Here is a 15,698-nt window from a genome sequence, read left to right on the forward strand (position 1 = left end):
GCGGGAAGCCGAACTGCTGCCGAGCCGGTGCGGACAGCGCGAGGTGCCGGGGGCGGCCGCTCCTGCTGCCCGTGAGCCGTCCCCTCCCCAACCCTCTGAGTGTCACCGCCCGCGCGCGCAGCCCTGGGACGTTCCTTGTATGCCGAGGTGGCAACGAATGCAGCGGCGTCTTTCTTTTTGTCCTTTCTTTCCCCGCTCCATTTAACTCCCAGGACTCTGTTTTAGCACAGTTGAGCTCAACCAAGTCGTTTCTCTGTTCTCAGGCCATAACCGGCTTGATTAGCCACAAATAAGTAAATGAACACCCCCAACTACTAGGTGACAGAGTATCTGGCCAGCCAAAACACCCACTGCATTGCAGCACCTTTAGCTTTATGCCATTTCTATGTTGTCATGGTCTCGGGAGTTTGCTCCCGATGTAGGTAACAACTAGTCAGAGAACCGACGCTAATTATTCTTACAAACCCTTGTTTCATGTTACAATAATTTCTTTGCTTATGAGTAGGAATTTCTATTCCTGCTCTATATAGGCAGCTACTGCTAGGGATTTAACTCGTTTTTCCTGTGAAAGCAGAGTTAACAGTTTTAAGAAGTTTTAAGTTTTATGGGTTAAAAGTGCTATTAACAAAGTCCAGATTAAAATACTGCCCTGCTCAGGTTTTACTTCGTATGATCAAGTGTGCACAGGCGAAATCATGAAATGGGAAGAGCCACATTTCTCATAAATAAGAGCCATATTAGAAGTTATGGCTTGCTTTATAAATTATTGAGCTGTGGCTTCTTTGTTAATTCTCTACTTTCTAGAACATGTACAGCAAGCTGTCCTTCAGTTAAGGAATCCAGACTTTTTAATCTTGCAGGTATTTTGCCAGTGGCATCCTGCTGTGTAAGTCCAGTGCGGGGAACAATATTCACACTAAGCTCAGACGTACACAGCTTCAAGTAGAAAGTCTGGAAAAGTATGAGGGGAAAATATCCTCCCCCCCTTTTTAATTCTGATATTGATTCATTGATTTGGAGCTACCGTGAGTTCAGCACACATCATCTGCTTCCCCCTTCTGCCATTTGGAAAGTTTTTGTGCCATCATTTGGTACTGTGCGTGATATTTGCGCCCCGCAGTTTTACAATGGGAATGTTCCCCATTAGCTTTGTTGTGCGTTATTTCTGGATGGGGTCCATAACCAGCCTATGAGAAAGCATCAATTTATTAGTTCCATTTTCCAAACTAAGTATGAAGCACTCTACAGACTTTTTTCTAAAATGCATGTGTAAACAACCTCTTTTTCCCATAAAAATACTACTCATTTTGATAATGGCAGGACAGGTAAAGTTAGTAAATTGTGCAGGACTTTGCCAAAGCTGTTGTCATTATTGAACTGTTACAGGAGCATTACTCCCTCTTGTTGCTGCCTTGTCCAAATTTTGGAGAAGTGCGCCAAATATCTATACTCATACTTAAAAAAATCCAACAAAACCCCCAAAAACCCAACCCCAAACAGACACCCTATTAGCTGTTATTTCTGATTAAAGAACAAAAAAATCCTTTATGTTAAAGGGATTCCAGATAGAAAGTTCTATGACCAGTGATACATTTTGATTAATGCTCCAAGAACAAACTATGGAATTGATCAAAAACGTTAGCTGCAGAGTTCCTTCCCCAAAAACACATGAAAGCTATAGCATAGACTCAAGCAGAGGTAGCACCCCAGGCAGAGAAACTCCTCAAACAGGAATGAATTGTAAAGACAGGTTGATCCTGAGGCATTGCCATAAACGGAGAAGAGTGAAGGGTGCATTACTGGGACTGGAAGGGATGTGGGAGTAGCCTGCCCCTTTAAACTTCCATTGGCTTAAAAATTTTTTTCCCATTTAAAGTATCTTTTCATACTGCGAAAGAATATTCACTCTAGAATCTTAGTAACACAGTTGATACCTGACTTGAAAAGGACTCCAGCATCAAGTCTTTCCTAATGGAAAACAATATTGAATTGTCATGGTTACCAGTTAAAGTGAGGTGGTTATGGAGAATGAAACTTCTGCTCCTAACCCCTCCATTCACATCCTGTACCACCCTGGGAATGCCCAACTCCATTGGTCAGCTCTCAATTTTCAAAATTTGTTCTTAAGAAGCTTTTTCTGATACCTGGATGAAAGGCACAATACACTATTACTACTTAAAGTTATCCTGCCCTACTTGGTATTTGTTTTTCAACATTTGTGCTGTGTTGAAACTGGAGAGGTTTCAACTGTCTTCAGCAATGTTAGTATTTTTCATTACTCCTGAAATGTTATTTACGCTCATTATTCCCTAAAGGTAGAGTGACGATAGTGCCATTGCATTCAAAATGCTATCATTTAGAACACTGGCCTGCTAATCATCAATACAAGCCCATGCTGCAACACGCTACCCCCCCAAAGCCCCCCAACAGAATAAGGCATGGCAAATGAGCAAATGCCTAATGCACTGAAAAGGATGAAAACGTTGCAGATTACTAGGCATAACAAATAACTTGCAGTAGCTCATTATAACTAAATTTAAGTTTGGGCGGGTTAGTGAGAAGTAAGACCTAACACAGCAACTATTTGACCTCCAGTAGTTCATCACAGTTGTTTGCATCAGACAACAGTGTACAGGAGTTGGTTACCTGGCATGGAAACGAACCAATCTTGTTTTAAGATGTACCAACATGTGCATTTTAATGCTTTTTATTGACTATCTGAGGAAAAAAAGAAACATTTTTCAGCAGTGGATTTTACTCTGTTGCCAAACTTGTATAAAATTAAAGTCTAGTCTGCTTTTATTTAGACTCACTTTCTAGTTTTCAATTACTACAGAAGAATGCTTACACAAAACCACCATTACTATTCATGGATGTATTTAATTTTTCTTAGAAAAGTACATTAGCCCTAAACTTAACCTAATCAACACTTCTTCCTTGGCCATTACAAATTGCACTGATCTTTGACAAAGCTGCACAGAAATACCTGTTTATTTCTATAGGCAGCAATTTATCTGACCCCAATGGCTAAACTGAGGGCAAGGGAAATATTTTATAGTGAAACAGAAAAATTTACTGCTAGGCCACCGGAGATAATTCTACCTCCCCAAACACCCTACTATAGTAAACCCACACCTTTTTACTGCCTGAGCTTAATCTAGCTTTGTGTCTTATCAGAGGTGGACCATGTTTAGTTCTAATAGCTTGGTTCTAATTTATTTGCCGATGCAGTAACTAAAAAGAGATATTTTGTGTCATTTGTAACAGGCATGCAAAGACTACCATAGTCGCTGCGCCTCTGTATTTTGAAATGTAGAAATCAAAATAATTTAAACATACTGCTTCCTCTAAAAACTTTCTGAAGAGAAAATGTGGAACACATACAGAAGAAAATACCTTGAAGTTTTGTAAAAGCTCATTTTAAACGTGCTGCTGTTTAAATCCAAAAATATTCTCAGTACTTAAAGAACTGAAACAATCTGAAAATTTATGATACATACGGCCAGGTTAAGTGCACATACTGCCCTTCTTGCACTGCAGTAAGAGAGAACAACAACAACAAAATAATCTGTCAGCATAGGTTATAAAGAAAGATTTGCTTATGTTTCCAAGAGAAAGCACTCACTGCTCAGTTGACTCACAGGTTTTATTTACAGTTGTCTACAGAATCATTTTGCCTTACATTTTATCTATAGCCAAATGAAACCATAATTTTCCTTTGTCTGTAGCCTATTATTTGCTAAATTTAAAAACTTTCATCTGTTAAGTACAGCAACAAGTTTAATACAAAGAACAAGGAAAAAAACCCAAAGGCTAACAACATAGCATCTATTTGATCTGATTTTTACAATTTAGTAGTTGGACTTTGAAGTCGTCAGAGGCACAGTTACAAGACTAACCTGCTCTTGTGCAATCTAGACACATTTAGCATTGAAATTAGATATAAAAGAAAGCATTAAAGAAACTGCAGAGCTTTTTTTTCTGCAAAAAGATTATCAAAATATTTCTACACCAAAAACATTTTGCTTATATACCAGTCCAAAAGAAGTGTCTTTAAAAAAATAAAAGAAAGCAGAATGTAGTTTTTAAATTTCGCTCCGTTTGTTTTTGTGCAGTTCATTTAAAAAAAGCAGCGGTCAAATACGGGTTTGGAAGTTTTACTACTGAAATAAATGCATATATTGCTGTTTGCTTGCTTAAAAATAATTTTCCTTAGCATACTTACCTTGTGATGGCACTGAGGATACTTAAACCTTTCTTAACCAAACGGAGCTCAACAGAGATCAAGTTTTAATGTGATATTGCTAGTAAAATAGATTCAATAAAGCATTTTAAGCCATAAATTATGTTTAAGGGAAAAAGAATGACTTATGAAGAACACATTTAAGATGTCAGAACTTTCTACACATTTATTAATTCTCATTTTAAAATATAAATAAAATTCATATACCTTGAAAATTTTAGTCAACCCAAAATGAATTTTACAGACAGCCTGCAGAAGCTTCACTTGATTCCAGGAAGCTAGTTCCGTATTCCTCCATCTCAAGAGTAGTTCCTAAATGATCCTTTTATAAGAAAGGATCACAGAGTCCGGGTTCCATGCATGTGAAAATACCATAGCCAGTACCAATGCAGAAAGGGCACTTTGCTGACTGCAGCAAATAATTTCTAGTGACAGGCACCAGCAGCTATGAGACTCGAGCAATGGAGAAGATAGTGCCCAATATCTCAAACATCCTCGCTTTGAAGGAATGAAGTCTAATTCACTCTCTAGAGAATCCTATGATGGACTGGGTATTTAGTAGCTATTCTGCACTGAGCATAGCTAAAGAGAAAGAGGGGAATCCATCTATACTTTCACTTCAACACAGAAAAACAGAAAATAATTAGACTTAAGTACTCACTACTGTCATCCAATGGGTAACACCAGCCCTACGGCTACGCTAATCTTTTGTGGTCCCATACAAGATACATCAAACAAACTCAGGAGTTGGATGCAGAAAACTCATGGGTTCTTCCTACATTCCTCAGATACTTCTTCGTAATTGTCACGTGAAGAGCAGAGTTGTATTAGAACACACCCAACCTGTGCCTGCTCATACATACAAGAGAGCCAGGAATCAAGTAACTGAGTCTTTAAAAATAATAAAAACAACCCTTACTCAAATAATAAAACTTCATACCTGCTCCGGGGAGTTTATGGCTTAAAATGCTACCTCACTTTTTGTTTCATGAACAAAGCTGCAGTTTTCCAGAAAGCAAGGACAGACATGCACCTCTACTAGCAGATTTAGCACTTCTGACCAAGTAAGACACCAACTTCTTAAAAATGTCTCATGCACTGAATGTAATTTTTTTTTTTTTTTAAATGTGAGCTTTAATACATTATTTCTTTTTAGAACTTGTACGGGAACCAGAATGGGAAGATCCAGATGATGATCTGCGGCGTCTGTAAGATATAAATGGAGAAAGCATGCAAAGAAATAAGTTGAAATTAATTTTAGCATCCACTTTGAGTAGTCTGTATCCTATAATAGCTGGAAGCCAAGTATATCTGATAGGGGCCTTATAAGAATATAGAAATAACTTTAAACCACTTTAAGCTCATGAGTGTGAATTTAATACTAAAAATGTAAGTTTAATACTGAAAGTAGAACACAATTTCTAAATGCAATATTTACTTATGAAAATAAATCAATAACGTACACGTTAACACTTTCACACACTGAAAGAATGGTGACCCAGGTCTTTCTACGGAACATGCTCCTAACAAGAGGAAGTTTCATTGGGGGGGCAGGGAAGCAATTACAGAGGTTTTAATAGGAAGTAAGAGTAGGGCAAGTGAGAAAACTACTTTTAATAGCAGAATAACTGATCAGATTCAATTCTTTCCCAGTGAATCTCAGTCCTTTAGAAAAAAAAAAAAAATCACACATTTAAATACACCCATTCTTATTCTACATAAACCCAAACCTTTCGGGTGACCGTGATCTCGATCGTCTTTTTTTGCGATCACCAGATGAAGAAGATCTAGAACGACTTCGTTTCTTGCTTCTCTCGGGGGAAGATGATGAACGAGAGCTTGAGTAAGATCTTTTTCTTGGGGTGGAAGACCCCCTGTAGGACCTGGAGCTGGATCTTTATTGATTAAGAAATAAATCAGATTTAATTCTGGTATAATATAGAAAGAACAAAGAAAGAACAAAAGAGAGACAGTCTTCATGAACACTCACTACTCTATTTACAACAGTGTTTTATCAAAGAAATTTGTGGATGCTTTAATACTTACTCCTTAGTTATCTGCCAATAAAGACTTCTACTGCTGTGGTAGTTTTCTTAATAAGTTTTGCTAAATAGTGTTTCTTTATATACAGACCACCAATGGTTTGGAAACCTCTTTCCAGCATTCACCAGAATGACACGTTTTGACAAAGAAATAATGGGAGACTGGGACAGGAAGTAGCCTATATAAGGACCTTCCTCAGTAGTTAAATTCCCAAAGCAGAATGGCTTGAAAACCACAGATGTAATGCTGATTTAACAATGTTCCACTTCATATTAATGGATATTTCACACTGGAAATTTGTAAAGTCATGTTCATCTTACTAAAACAGTAAAAACCCTCAGAAGGTATATTTACAAGTCTCAAAATAAATTTGGGTAGAGAGTAAGACCTTCCACAACCAAAATATTTAAAAAACCTCTTAAAATACAGTCATTTTAACATAAAAAAAAAAAAGAACCAGCTGCACTTACAAGCCCTCAAAAAATCACTTTGGTTATCCAAAAAAACCCAAGAAAAAAACCCCACTTGTGGAAAAAGTAATAGAGGTAGAAAGTCCTGAACTGCAATTCCAAAATTATGTAAGAACACCTAACAGGATTTTTTTTTTTCAGTAAGCTGGAGAAAACATTTAAAAAACCCCAACACAGTGTATGTTGTTGGTAAAATATTCTCAGGGTTCTCATTGTAAATAACAAAGCAGTCCTATTGCACACAAGCTAATACACTGAGGACACTCGGTGGATGCCGTGTGGCACAAGCAGATAACCCAGCTCAACTGACGAGACACCAGCATCTAGTGGGAGCACAGGCACCCTTTTTCTCTTCCTAAAAGCACAGATTCCATCTCGCGCTGACCCTCACGTGATAATCCATAGCACGTTTCTGCCACCAAAGGGCGGTGGCACCATTTGTGATTGGTCTTTCCAACTCAAACTTCCTTATTTACAGTTTTAAGATTCTCTGCATGCATGGAGGTGGGACAGTTCTTCATTCCATCGCAAAAGGAAAGTCCTGCCAAGAGGATGCCCGTGCAAGGACACCTCAAGGAACTTATATGCTTTTGTTACTCTTCCCCGCATAGTTCAGTAACTGCTATACAGAAAACGTCAGCTAGCTCAAACTTCTCTCAGCTTCTCGCATGATTTACTATCAACATTTTTATACATTCCCCCCACATTTATAAAGATAATGGCAGCACTATCTAGTGGACGTTAGATACGTTAAATAAGTTATCTCTAAACACAAAATCAGAAGTATAGCGTATTTTCTAATGTTCTTCCACATCAAGTAGCCAAAGTGGAAACAGTAAAAACAGCAAAAATTACTGAAGCAAGTAAACATGCATTGAAATTCTTCTTCCTTCAAAGTGAAGATCTGTGGCGTCCACTCGTCTAGCTTAGATCAGACTTAAAACTCTTCAACCAAAACCTCGCATTCTCAAGAAATACATCTGTAGTGGTAACAACCTCGTGCAGAGACCCCAGGAATTCTGACTTCCAAGATAAAAACGAGTTAATGTTTTTTGACCGGCATAATTTTACGATGAAATCAACAAGCGGTTGGTTCTTCTGCCCTTTTTTCTCTCTGCAAGGAGAGAGTGCTACCTCATTCACCTTGATTTCGACCCACGAGATCTAGAGTGTTCTCTGGAACTGGAACGAGATCTTGATCTGGAACTGGAAGAACTTCTTGAATGGGACCTGAAACAACATGGAAGATTTTTTTCCAGTGTCTGACTTGTATTTAGCAGAATAACTGCTACTGTTAGCAGCAGAGACAATGATGCATCAATACAATTTGGCCTAGAGTCACTAAAGAAATGACAATTTCCTCCTACCTCCCAGTATCACCATAGTACATTTTAAAACAGAAACTTTAAATAGTAAGATGGTGCATTCAGAAATTTATAAAGTCAGTTTTTTATTTATGTTTCCTAAAACAAAGCACAAAAATTAAACAGGATTGCAGTTATTTGGCAAAATGAAACAACTGCATGTCTATTAACTATTTCATTAAATCAATGCCTTAACTTTTAATTTGTGCCTTAACTTGAAAACCATCAGTTTCTTTGAAAAAGCAGAGTAGGTAAGAATATTAGGACTAGCTAGCTCCAATTTTCCCCAAGTCAGTTCTCATAAGCATTTTGTAAGCAGTTTCAAGCTTTCACAAAGATTTTCCCTGCATTAAAAATTAAGTAGTAGTTAATTCTTGGCTACAATACAGACATATCTAACACTACTTCTAACTCATCAAAATTATTTTCAAATTTTTCATGTTGATGGATTTTCTTTAAAGCACAAACCACAAGAGATATATAAAAATGGTAGCGGACTTGCAGTAACTGTTGTAAAAAGAAGGCATTGCAATCAAATTCCAATAATCTTTTCAGGAAAAATATATTACACATGCTGTCAGTCTCCTGGTTTATATTGTTACCATGTCTTTTTCATTTTACTGTGCAAAACAAAAGCAGTAGGAACACATGCTAACTAGAAAATATATTTAAACCTTTTAAAAAAAAACCCACAAAGAAATATCCACAAATAGCAACTGATATTTCCAGTTAATTACCTGTAGCTAGAAGGAAAAAGTTCAACAGAAAGTTGAAAGATCCCTAGCAAATTTCAGTTATGACAAGCTACTTTTTACTTCACTGTTAACATCTGTGAATTAACGAACAAAATTATGGCCAGATGAAGTTCTTCTGTCTTCTTTGACCTTCCCACCCCTAAACCTAAGAATTGCACTCAAATGCAGCCCATACTGGCTGCATACTATCCTCACACAAGACCATACAGCCACTTCCTCAAAGATCTTGCTCCACAACTCACTTCATTTACAAAAATTGTGGACAGCCTGTCAGCTTAGTCACTATTATTCACTTAGTAAAATTCACTTAGTATTCACACTTAGTGAATAATAGTGTCCTCCTTGTTTTTTATTTGAAAATAGTAGTTTTCTTCCTCCTTGGAACCACGCGGCAAATACACGTCTCAAGATGGCATTTGAAGAAGTGGGGAGGCTGACAATAGGTATTGTGAAGAACATAATTCTTCATAGAAGAGGCAGCATGAAAAAAAAGCATGACAGCAATGGGGAGAAAGACAAAACAGAGACAGTGGCTGACATCTGGTTAGTATGAAGGTCTGAAGAATCTGGGCAGTGATCACAGCGATGAGAGCAGAGAGGTGCAGTTATAAAGCTAGGAAGGTTAGAATAAACTTGAACTTTATGTATATGAACTTTATGTATAACCCTGCGAGCTAGTACCAATTTGAGGTCTTAAACCTATTAGTATCATCCTTGTATTAGTTGTACAGCAGCTAAAAAGCTACATCATTTATATCACATGATTACAAAACATTTATTGAACTGTTCATATATTACTGAATTTAAGTAATAATGTGAGATCTTAAATCTACCTAGTAGACTTTTTTTGTGGCCCCATGATCAATATAAACCTGAAGTGCTATTCTGACAACATTGCCACTGTACTTAAAGCTTTGTCACTTGCCAACAAACTAAGTTCAAGTTTCTTGTCTTTATTTCCAGGATATTTTCCGTTCTGTCCTTTCACTGAATCTGTCTGGACTGCATCATCACTGCCCTCTTCTGCCACTTCCTCCCACTTTAACAATACCACCCTTCTGCTTCTCTGTTCAACAACTCTACTCAACATTGCGAAAAAAAGTTCACCCATTGAATCACATATGGCCAACAAGCCTAAAAATAAAATTGAAAATAAGTTATATTTTTAAATTTATTTGAAGGATTCAACTGAAATATCAACTTAAATTTACTAAAACAAGCAACAAGCCACGAGGCCTCCCTACTGAGGATCCACAGAAGGTCAAAACAGAACATTGTCTACCTGTGTAAATTCTGTACATAAAATTGTTAACATCATTAAACTAAAACTATAAGGCAATCAAGAAAAAAAAGTAAATAAAGAAGTTAGATACTGACATTTTGCCTGGCGTTACCCTTGACCTGTACCCGTTTACCTGGACCTAGACCTTGAGCTTGAATGAGAGGATGAGCGCGATGAAGATCGTGAGTGGGAAGATCGAGACTTAGAACGACTGCGCCTATTGGATTTCTTTTTCTTATTAGTGTCCTCTTCTTCACTGGCATCAAGATTATATTTTGAAAGGTCAGCATCATCTTCATCCTCATCCTGAAAAAATGCAGATATACAAAAAATACTTACGAAATATTGTGATTGTTTTCTTCAGTTGGTGTTTTTTACTTATTCTGTGGTTTATTTTGTGCTTTTTTCCAATGTTTGAAAATACTGTTAGCGCAATCAATGAGATCCAAAAATTTTAAGAGTAAAGAGTGACTGAAAATTTGTGTTTTTAAACTATTAAAAAGCTTGCAAAAACCCCATCTGAAGTCCCATTTTCTGTTATTTAATGAAGTTAATGAAAATACAGACATTCAGTTTTACCAGTTTCTTCCAGGCACTCATTTAAAGTATTTTCAGATTCAAAATCTATAACCATAGCATAATTCTGCAGAGATATGTTTCATATGCAGAATTTGGTTACTGCTGTGTTAAAAAAAGCATATACGCATGTCTCTGCAGGACTGTTGTCCAAAGATGTGGACAATCCAATACGTGATGATCATTTATTTCAGGAAAGGTGAAAAAAAGCCTCTGAATATTTTATTCCATTTTATAAAAAATAAATCTGATGTGGTTTTAAAAGGCTAAGAATAAAATTCAAGAACATTCCCTTTATATGGTAACCATACATAAAAGTTCCAAATAAAGATCTCAAAATTTTTGATTCTGATCTCAGATAAGCTTTTAATTTTTTTATGGTTTAAAAAAATTATACATCTTTGAATGCAGGTATTAGAACAAAACAGAGCTTGTGCACATACTTTAGAGAAGCTGTAGGCACCATTATTCTGATAGCTACTCCTCTACATTGCTCTAAAGGCAGCTAAAAATACAGACTAAACCTTACCTACCAATACTAAACAGCACTGCAGTAATAATTAAAAAATAATTGCTAGGAAAAACCCAAAACATGCTACCTCATCCAATTTATATTTGGAGAGATCTTCATCCTCATCCTCCTCATCTTCCCCTTCAGATTCCTTATCTTCTACTTCCTTCAGGATAGATGCAGGTCCAACCGGCTTCCCTCTATACTTTTTCTTTTTGCGTCCAAACTAAGAAATTTTATTCCATTAGAGTACGATTTAATCAAAAGTATTTTCCAACTGTATTTTTTGATAAAACTTCTATGAGAAAATAAATATACATCAATTTCAAATAAGGTACTGCTCAAAGGGAAGGAGACGTATCATGAAACATCAATTAGCAACAAGAAACTTTCTAAAGAGATGCTTGTCTTAAATCCAATTAGTACCCACAGACAAGATTAATGGAAATCTGCATTTAACAAAGGAGTATTTTATATTTGTGTCTATGCGATATCTTTATAAAGCAGTGTCGAACATATGGCTGAAAACAACATGCATGACCCTGAAGCCAGCTCCCTAAGAAGTTTAACAAACTCAGCTTGTACCAGTTTAATTTGAACTCATTCTTAGTTTTTTAACCCCCAAAAAGACAAAACAGATGCATTCACGTTCAGTTCAAAACTTTCACACTTGAGCATTTGACAAAGAGATGCATCACTATGTATTTCTGAATAGTGCTTTTCCCCATAAGGAAACCAAATGCAAATGTATGTATCCTAAACACAAATCACACAATACATGTCTCTCCAGAGTAACACATGTACCTAATCTTACCTCATCATACTCCCCATCTGATTCTTCGCGTTCTATGTATTCAACATTCTCTCGTTCATTAAATCCTCCTCCGTATCCTTTAAAAAGGGGTAAAACAAGACAATCTCTTGAGCTGCACCAAATTCAGCTATGTTAAGCACAAAGTTTATTCTAAACTTTCACGGAGGTTCTGGAAGCCTTCAGTGGATTTATAAATATATGCCATAAGAATGTAATATGATCTCAAGAGGAACATGAATTGTTCCCACACACGTTTATTAAATATAGGTCCTCAGAACCCTAATTGAGAAAATGGATTAAAACAGATAACACAGAAGCAATAGCATTTAAAAAAAATGGGAAAAAAAAAAAAGAATTTCAGGATTATTGCTGTGCTGAGCAACCAGCTTCCCAGAAGAGCTCTGGCGGGGCTGCAGTGCCTGACAATTGCCTTGGTGTGGATAAACACAAGAATGTCTCCAAGGGGCTAGAATAAAGGCTACTGTCCTCGAAGACCAAAATCCCACCTCGGAGACCAGCCAGTAGCCAACTCAGGAAAGCAGGCAACGAAACATGAGGGGAGGGCAACACTTGCTAACTGTTTTCCCAGCTGCTGGCGTTGCTGCAGCCTCTCTGCCACAGCCAGGTCCTATGTGCATGCAGCCTCCATGGTGGCTTCTGGGCATGCCAGCCTGCTCCCATATCGCAATCATCCTGTGACATAGTCACATATATATACATCCTCAGGGAGCAACAGGAATAAAAGCATGCTGTAGTTGCACTGAATTGTACAACTGACAAGATTTACCTTAAGAATCTTTCTATTCCTTTTTATAACGTGAGTGGAAAACTTCAACGGCTCATGTTAATTTCAGCTGACTTTGTAATTTACTGCAAGCGTGTACAACATGCTAGGTGTCCTGCACATGACTACAAATTTACTCTGAAGGACACCAGAACTTGAAAAATTAATATTAAAAATATTTAAGTGTATGAAATACAATTAAAAATGGTAAGAAATTGTATGAAATACAATTACATATACAGTACAATTAGATATCATTCTTTAATATTCTTATAATATTAAATAAGAATATTAAAAATTATTCTTTTGCCTTTTGAATAATAAGCTCTGTGCTCTTCTCCATGCTTCTTTTTTTTATATGCATTAGTGTTACACTCTACGCATTAAATTCTCTGCCTGATCCCATTTGCAGTGGTAGCAGTATAAATAAACTATAAATAGTTACGACCACACTATGAGGATATCCTCTGTTCTAGTTACCACTGGGTTCATTGTTAATGCAGGAGGAATTTAAAATGCGTCACAGTGTGACCAAACCTCAAACCTCATTAAGAGATAACAGTCTAATCTATACAGCCTTCAAACACTGTTCGTGTGACTGCCGAGTCCTCTGTAGATGGACACTATATATACACAAGACCTCTTGGAGTTTAATAAAATATTGCATTACTCCTTCCAAACGTCTTAGTATCAAAATCAAATATAGAGGCAGTTTAAGCTGAATATTCACTGACTTTCCATACGAAACTATCACATACTTTGCACACTACTAAAAGGAATCAAGTCTAAGAACCTACAGATTTATTTACATATGGAAGATCATTCAACTTTACTAGTTCTGCTGTGAAAACAATCCCTTTAATTAAATTATATCGTGATTTATAAAAAGAAGTTTTCTTACAATAATTTGAGTATTTTAAAACCATATACATCTTACCTGTCCTTTCCTCCAACTTAGCGTACTTTGGAGTATTACACATGTTACATTCTGATCTTCTGGCCCAGTTCACATTACCACAACTTCAGAGGCAAAAAGAACAAAACAGAAATAAGAAACATTTTATTTCAAATCAAAAAGCTTAAGTGTTGAGGCAACAGTTAAAAAAAAAAATCATAAAAATGTATTTGCCAAGTTTTAGCAGTGATCTGCAGTCACTAGTACAACACAATTAACTCCAAGGCCAACAGTCACCAAGACACAAAGAACTGCAAGAGAGTCTATGGGTATTTCACCGGCACAAGGATGATGGGAAGATGACCATACTGGACAAATCAAGGGGAAAGAAGTAAAATTAACAGGCAGGTAGGCAGACAAGTTAACAGAAGTAAGACTACACAAGAAGTGCTAAAATTCCTCATTACTCTCCACTAGTGGCATTCACAGTTCACAGGAGTTAACGAAGAAGCTACCATGGGAATAATGCTTATGAGCAGCCATCGTCATCCACCGGTGCACAGCTACAGTTATACGCTTCCGTTACTGCATTTCTATCTTACAGCATCCTAAAAGGCCGCTCTCACCCATCTGTAACACTATCATCAGGATGCTGCTCAGTCCCAAAGAGGAGAGGAGGAGGTCCATAAGACACAGCCTAGCTATGAACTTGGAAAGACACGACAATCCTGAAGCGTGCCATCAAGTGGAATCCCTCAGACACTGGGAGCCACAGCACTGCCCAGGAAACCTGCCCGTCTCGAGCTGCGGAACAGCACAAATGGAAACCTATCATGCTGAACACAGCTAAGTTCTGGCAGAAAAAAAATTTAAAAAATCCAGGTTTCATTGGTAGACAGCTTACTCAATCAGCAAAAACTGAAATCCTTGAAAGTGCTCCAGAAAATCTGAAAGCACCTTTCAAAAATCAAAGCATTTTATTAAAGTAGCCCTTTTCGAACTCAGATCTGAACATTCTTAGTTGATGGGTTAGAGAAACATCTAAGACTTTAACTATGTGCTAAACTTTACTCATTAAATATTTAGTGAACGTTAACAATAAAATATCATACTGCAATGAAGGTGTTACTTCCATTTACATGTTTCTTCTGAACTTGAGAAGTGTCTTGGCTTGTCAGAGAAAAACATGAACTTTCACCTTCCTACTCTTGATTTTTTAATCTTTTTCCAGTCTTCTTAATTAAGTAACTGCTGTCCAGCAAACAAAACCGAATGCTATCCTCACAGCAAAACACTACTAGTGGAATAGCTGTGAGTTTTGGTCACTCTTCTCTCATCAGTACAAGTAAATTTATACTGACAAAATTAAGTACAATATTGTAGATGTGTTGCGTGGCTCTAAGAGAACACTCTGCATTTTTTAAAAGGGCATACGTTTTACACTGCCAGTCGTTAGCACTGAAGAGGCCACGACTCTTTTCAGCAAGTGTCTTTCCTATTTCAGTCCCTCCAGCTTTCATCATTTTGGCTTCTGTCGTTTTTTCTGGAAAAGAAAAAAAAAACAAACAAAAACCAAACAGTTCTCAAACGTCTTCCTTTACGATAAATTAAAAAGATTTAATATTATTTTCTTTTAAAAAAGCAGAAACAGACGAGGAGAAAAAGATCTATCATCTGAGACGCTCACCTCTTCCACATCTGTTACAGCTGGTTCTTCTAGCGAAGTTAACATTCCCACACCTGGAAACAAAAATAGAGAGAGAACGACGACGCTAGTCCAAGAGAACGCTGGAAAATGCACACACACGAGGCTTACAGGAGAACGCCTTTACGTTTCAAGCTGATTTTGTTCCAAATTAAAACACGAAGTTTCTCAGGCCGTGCCCGACCCTGGGGCGGGCTGGTGCCGGACCGGCTGCACGATGGGGGCCAGGAGCTGCGAAACCCCGCCGGGAAGCTGG

At 37.3% G+C, this 15,698-nt stretch overlaps 1 protein-coding gene across 1 annotated transcript in view; it reads right to left on the reverse strand.

Moving 5' to 3' along the window:
- Positions 1-3,627: 3,627 nt before the first annotated feature.
- ZRANB2 (zinc finger, RAN-binding domain containing 2) overlaps positions 3,628-15,698 on the reverse strand; it is a 20,652-nt gene continuing 8,581 nt past the window's right edge. The window contains exons 3-11 of the mRNA XM_009320666.1: positions 15,425-15,477; positions 15,172-15,280; positions 13,780-13,862; positions 12,059-12,135; positions 11,333-11,470; positions 10,291-10,463; positions 7,900-7,986; positions 5,974-6,138; positions 3,628-5,449 (exon numbers count right to left, since the gene is read on the reverse strand). Of these exons, the coding sequence (XP_009318941.1) occupies positions 5,386-5,449; positions 5,974-6,138; positions 7,900-7,986; positions 10,291-10,463; positions 11,333-11,470; positions 12,059-12,135; positions 13,780-13,862; positions 15,172-15,280; positions 15,425-15,477 (949 nt within the window). The 3' untranslated portion in view covers positions 3,628-5,385. The remainder of the gene's footprint in view (positions 5,450-5,973; positions 6,139-7,899; positions 7,987-10,290; positions 10,464-11,332; positions 11,471-12,058; positions 12,136-13,779; positions 13,863-15,171; positions 15,281-15,424; positions 15,478-15,698) is intronic.

The sequence above is a fragment of the Pygoscelis adeliae genome, unplaced genomic scaffold, assembly GCF_000699105.1.
Source record: "Pygoscelis adeliae isolate BGI_AS28 unplaced genomic scaffold, ASM69910v1 Scaffold402, whole genome shotgun sequence".
Taxonomy (NCBI): domain Eukaryota; kingdom Metazoa; phylum Chordata; class Aves; order Sphenisciformes; family Spheniscidae; genus Pygoscelis; species Pygoscelis adeliae.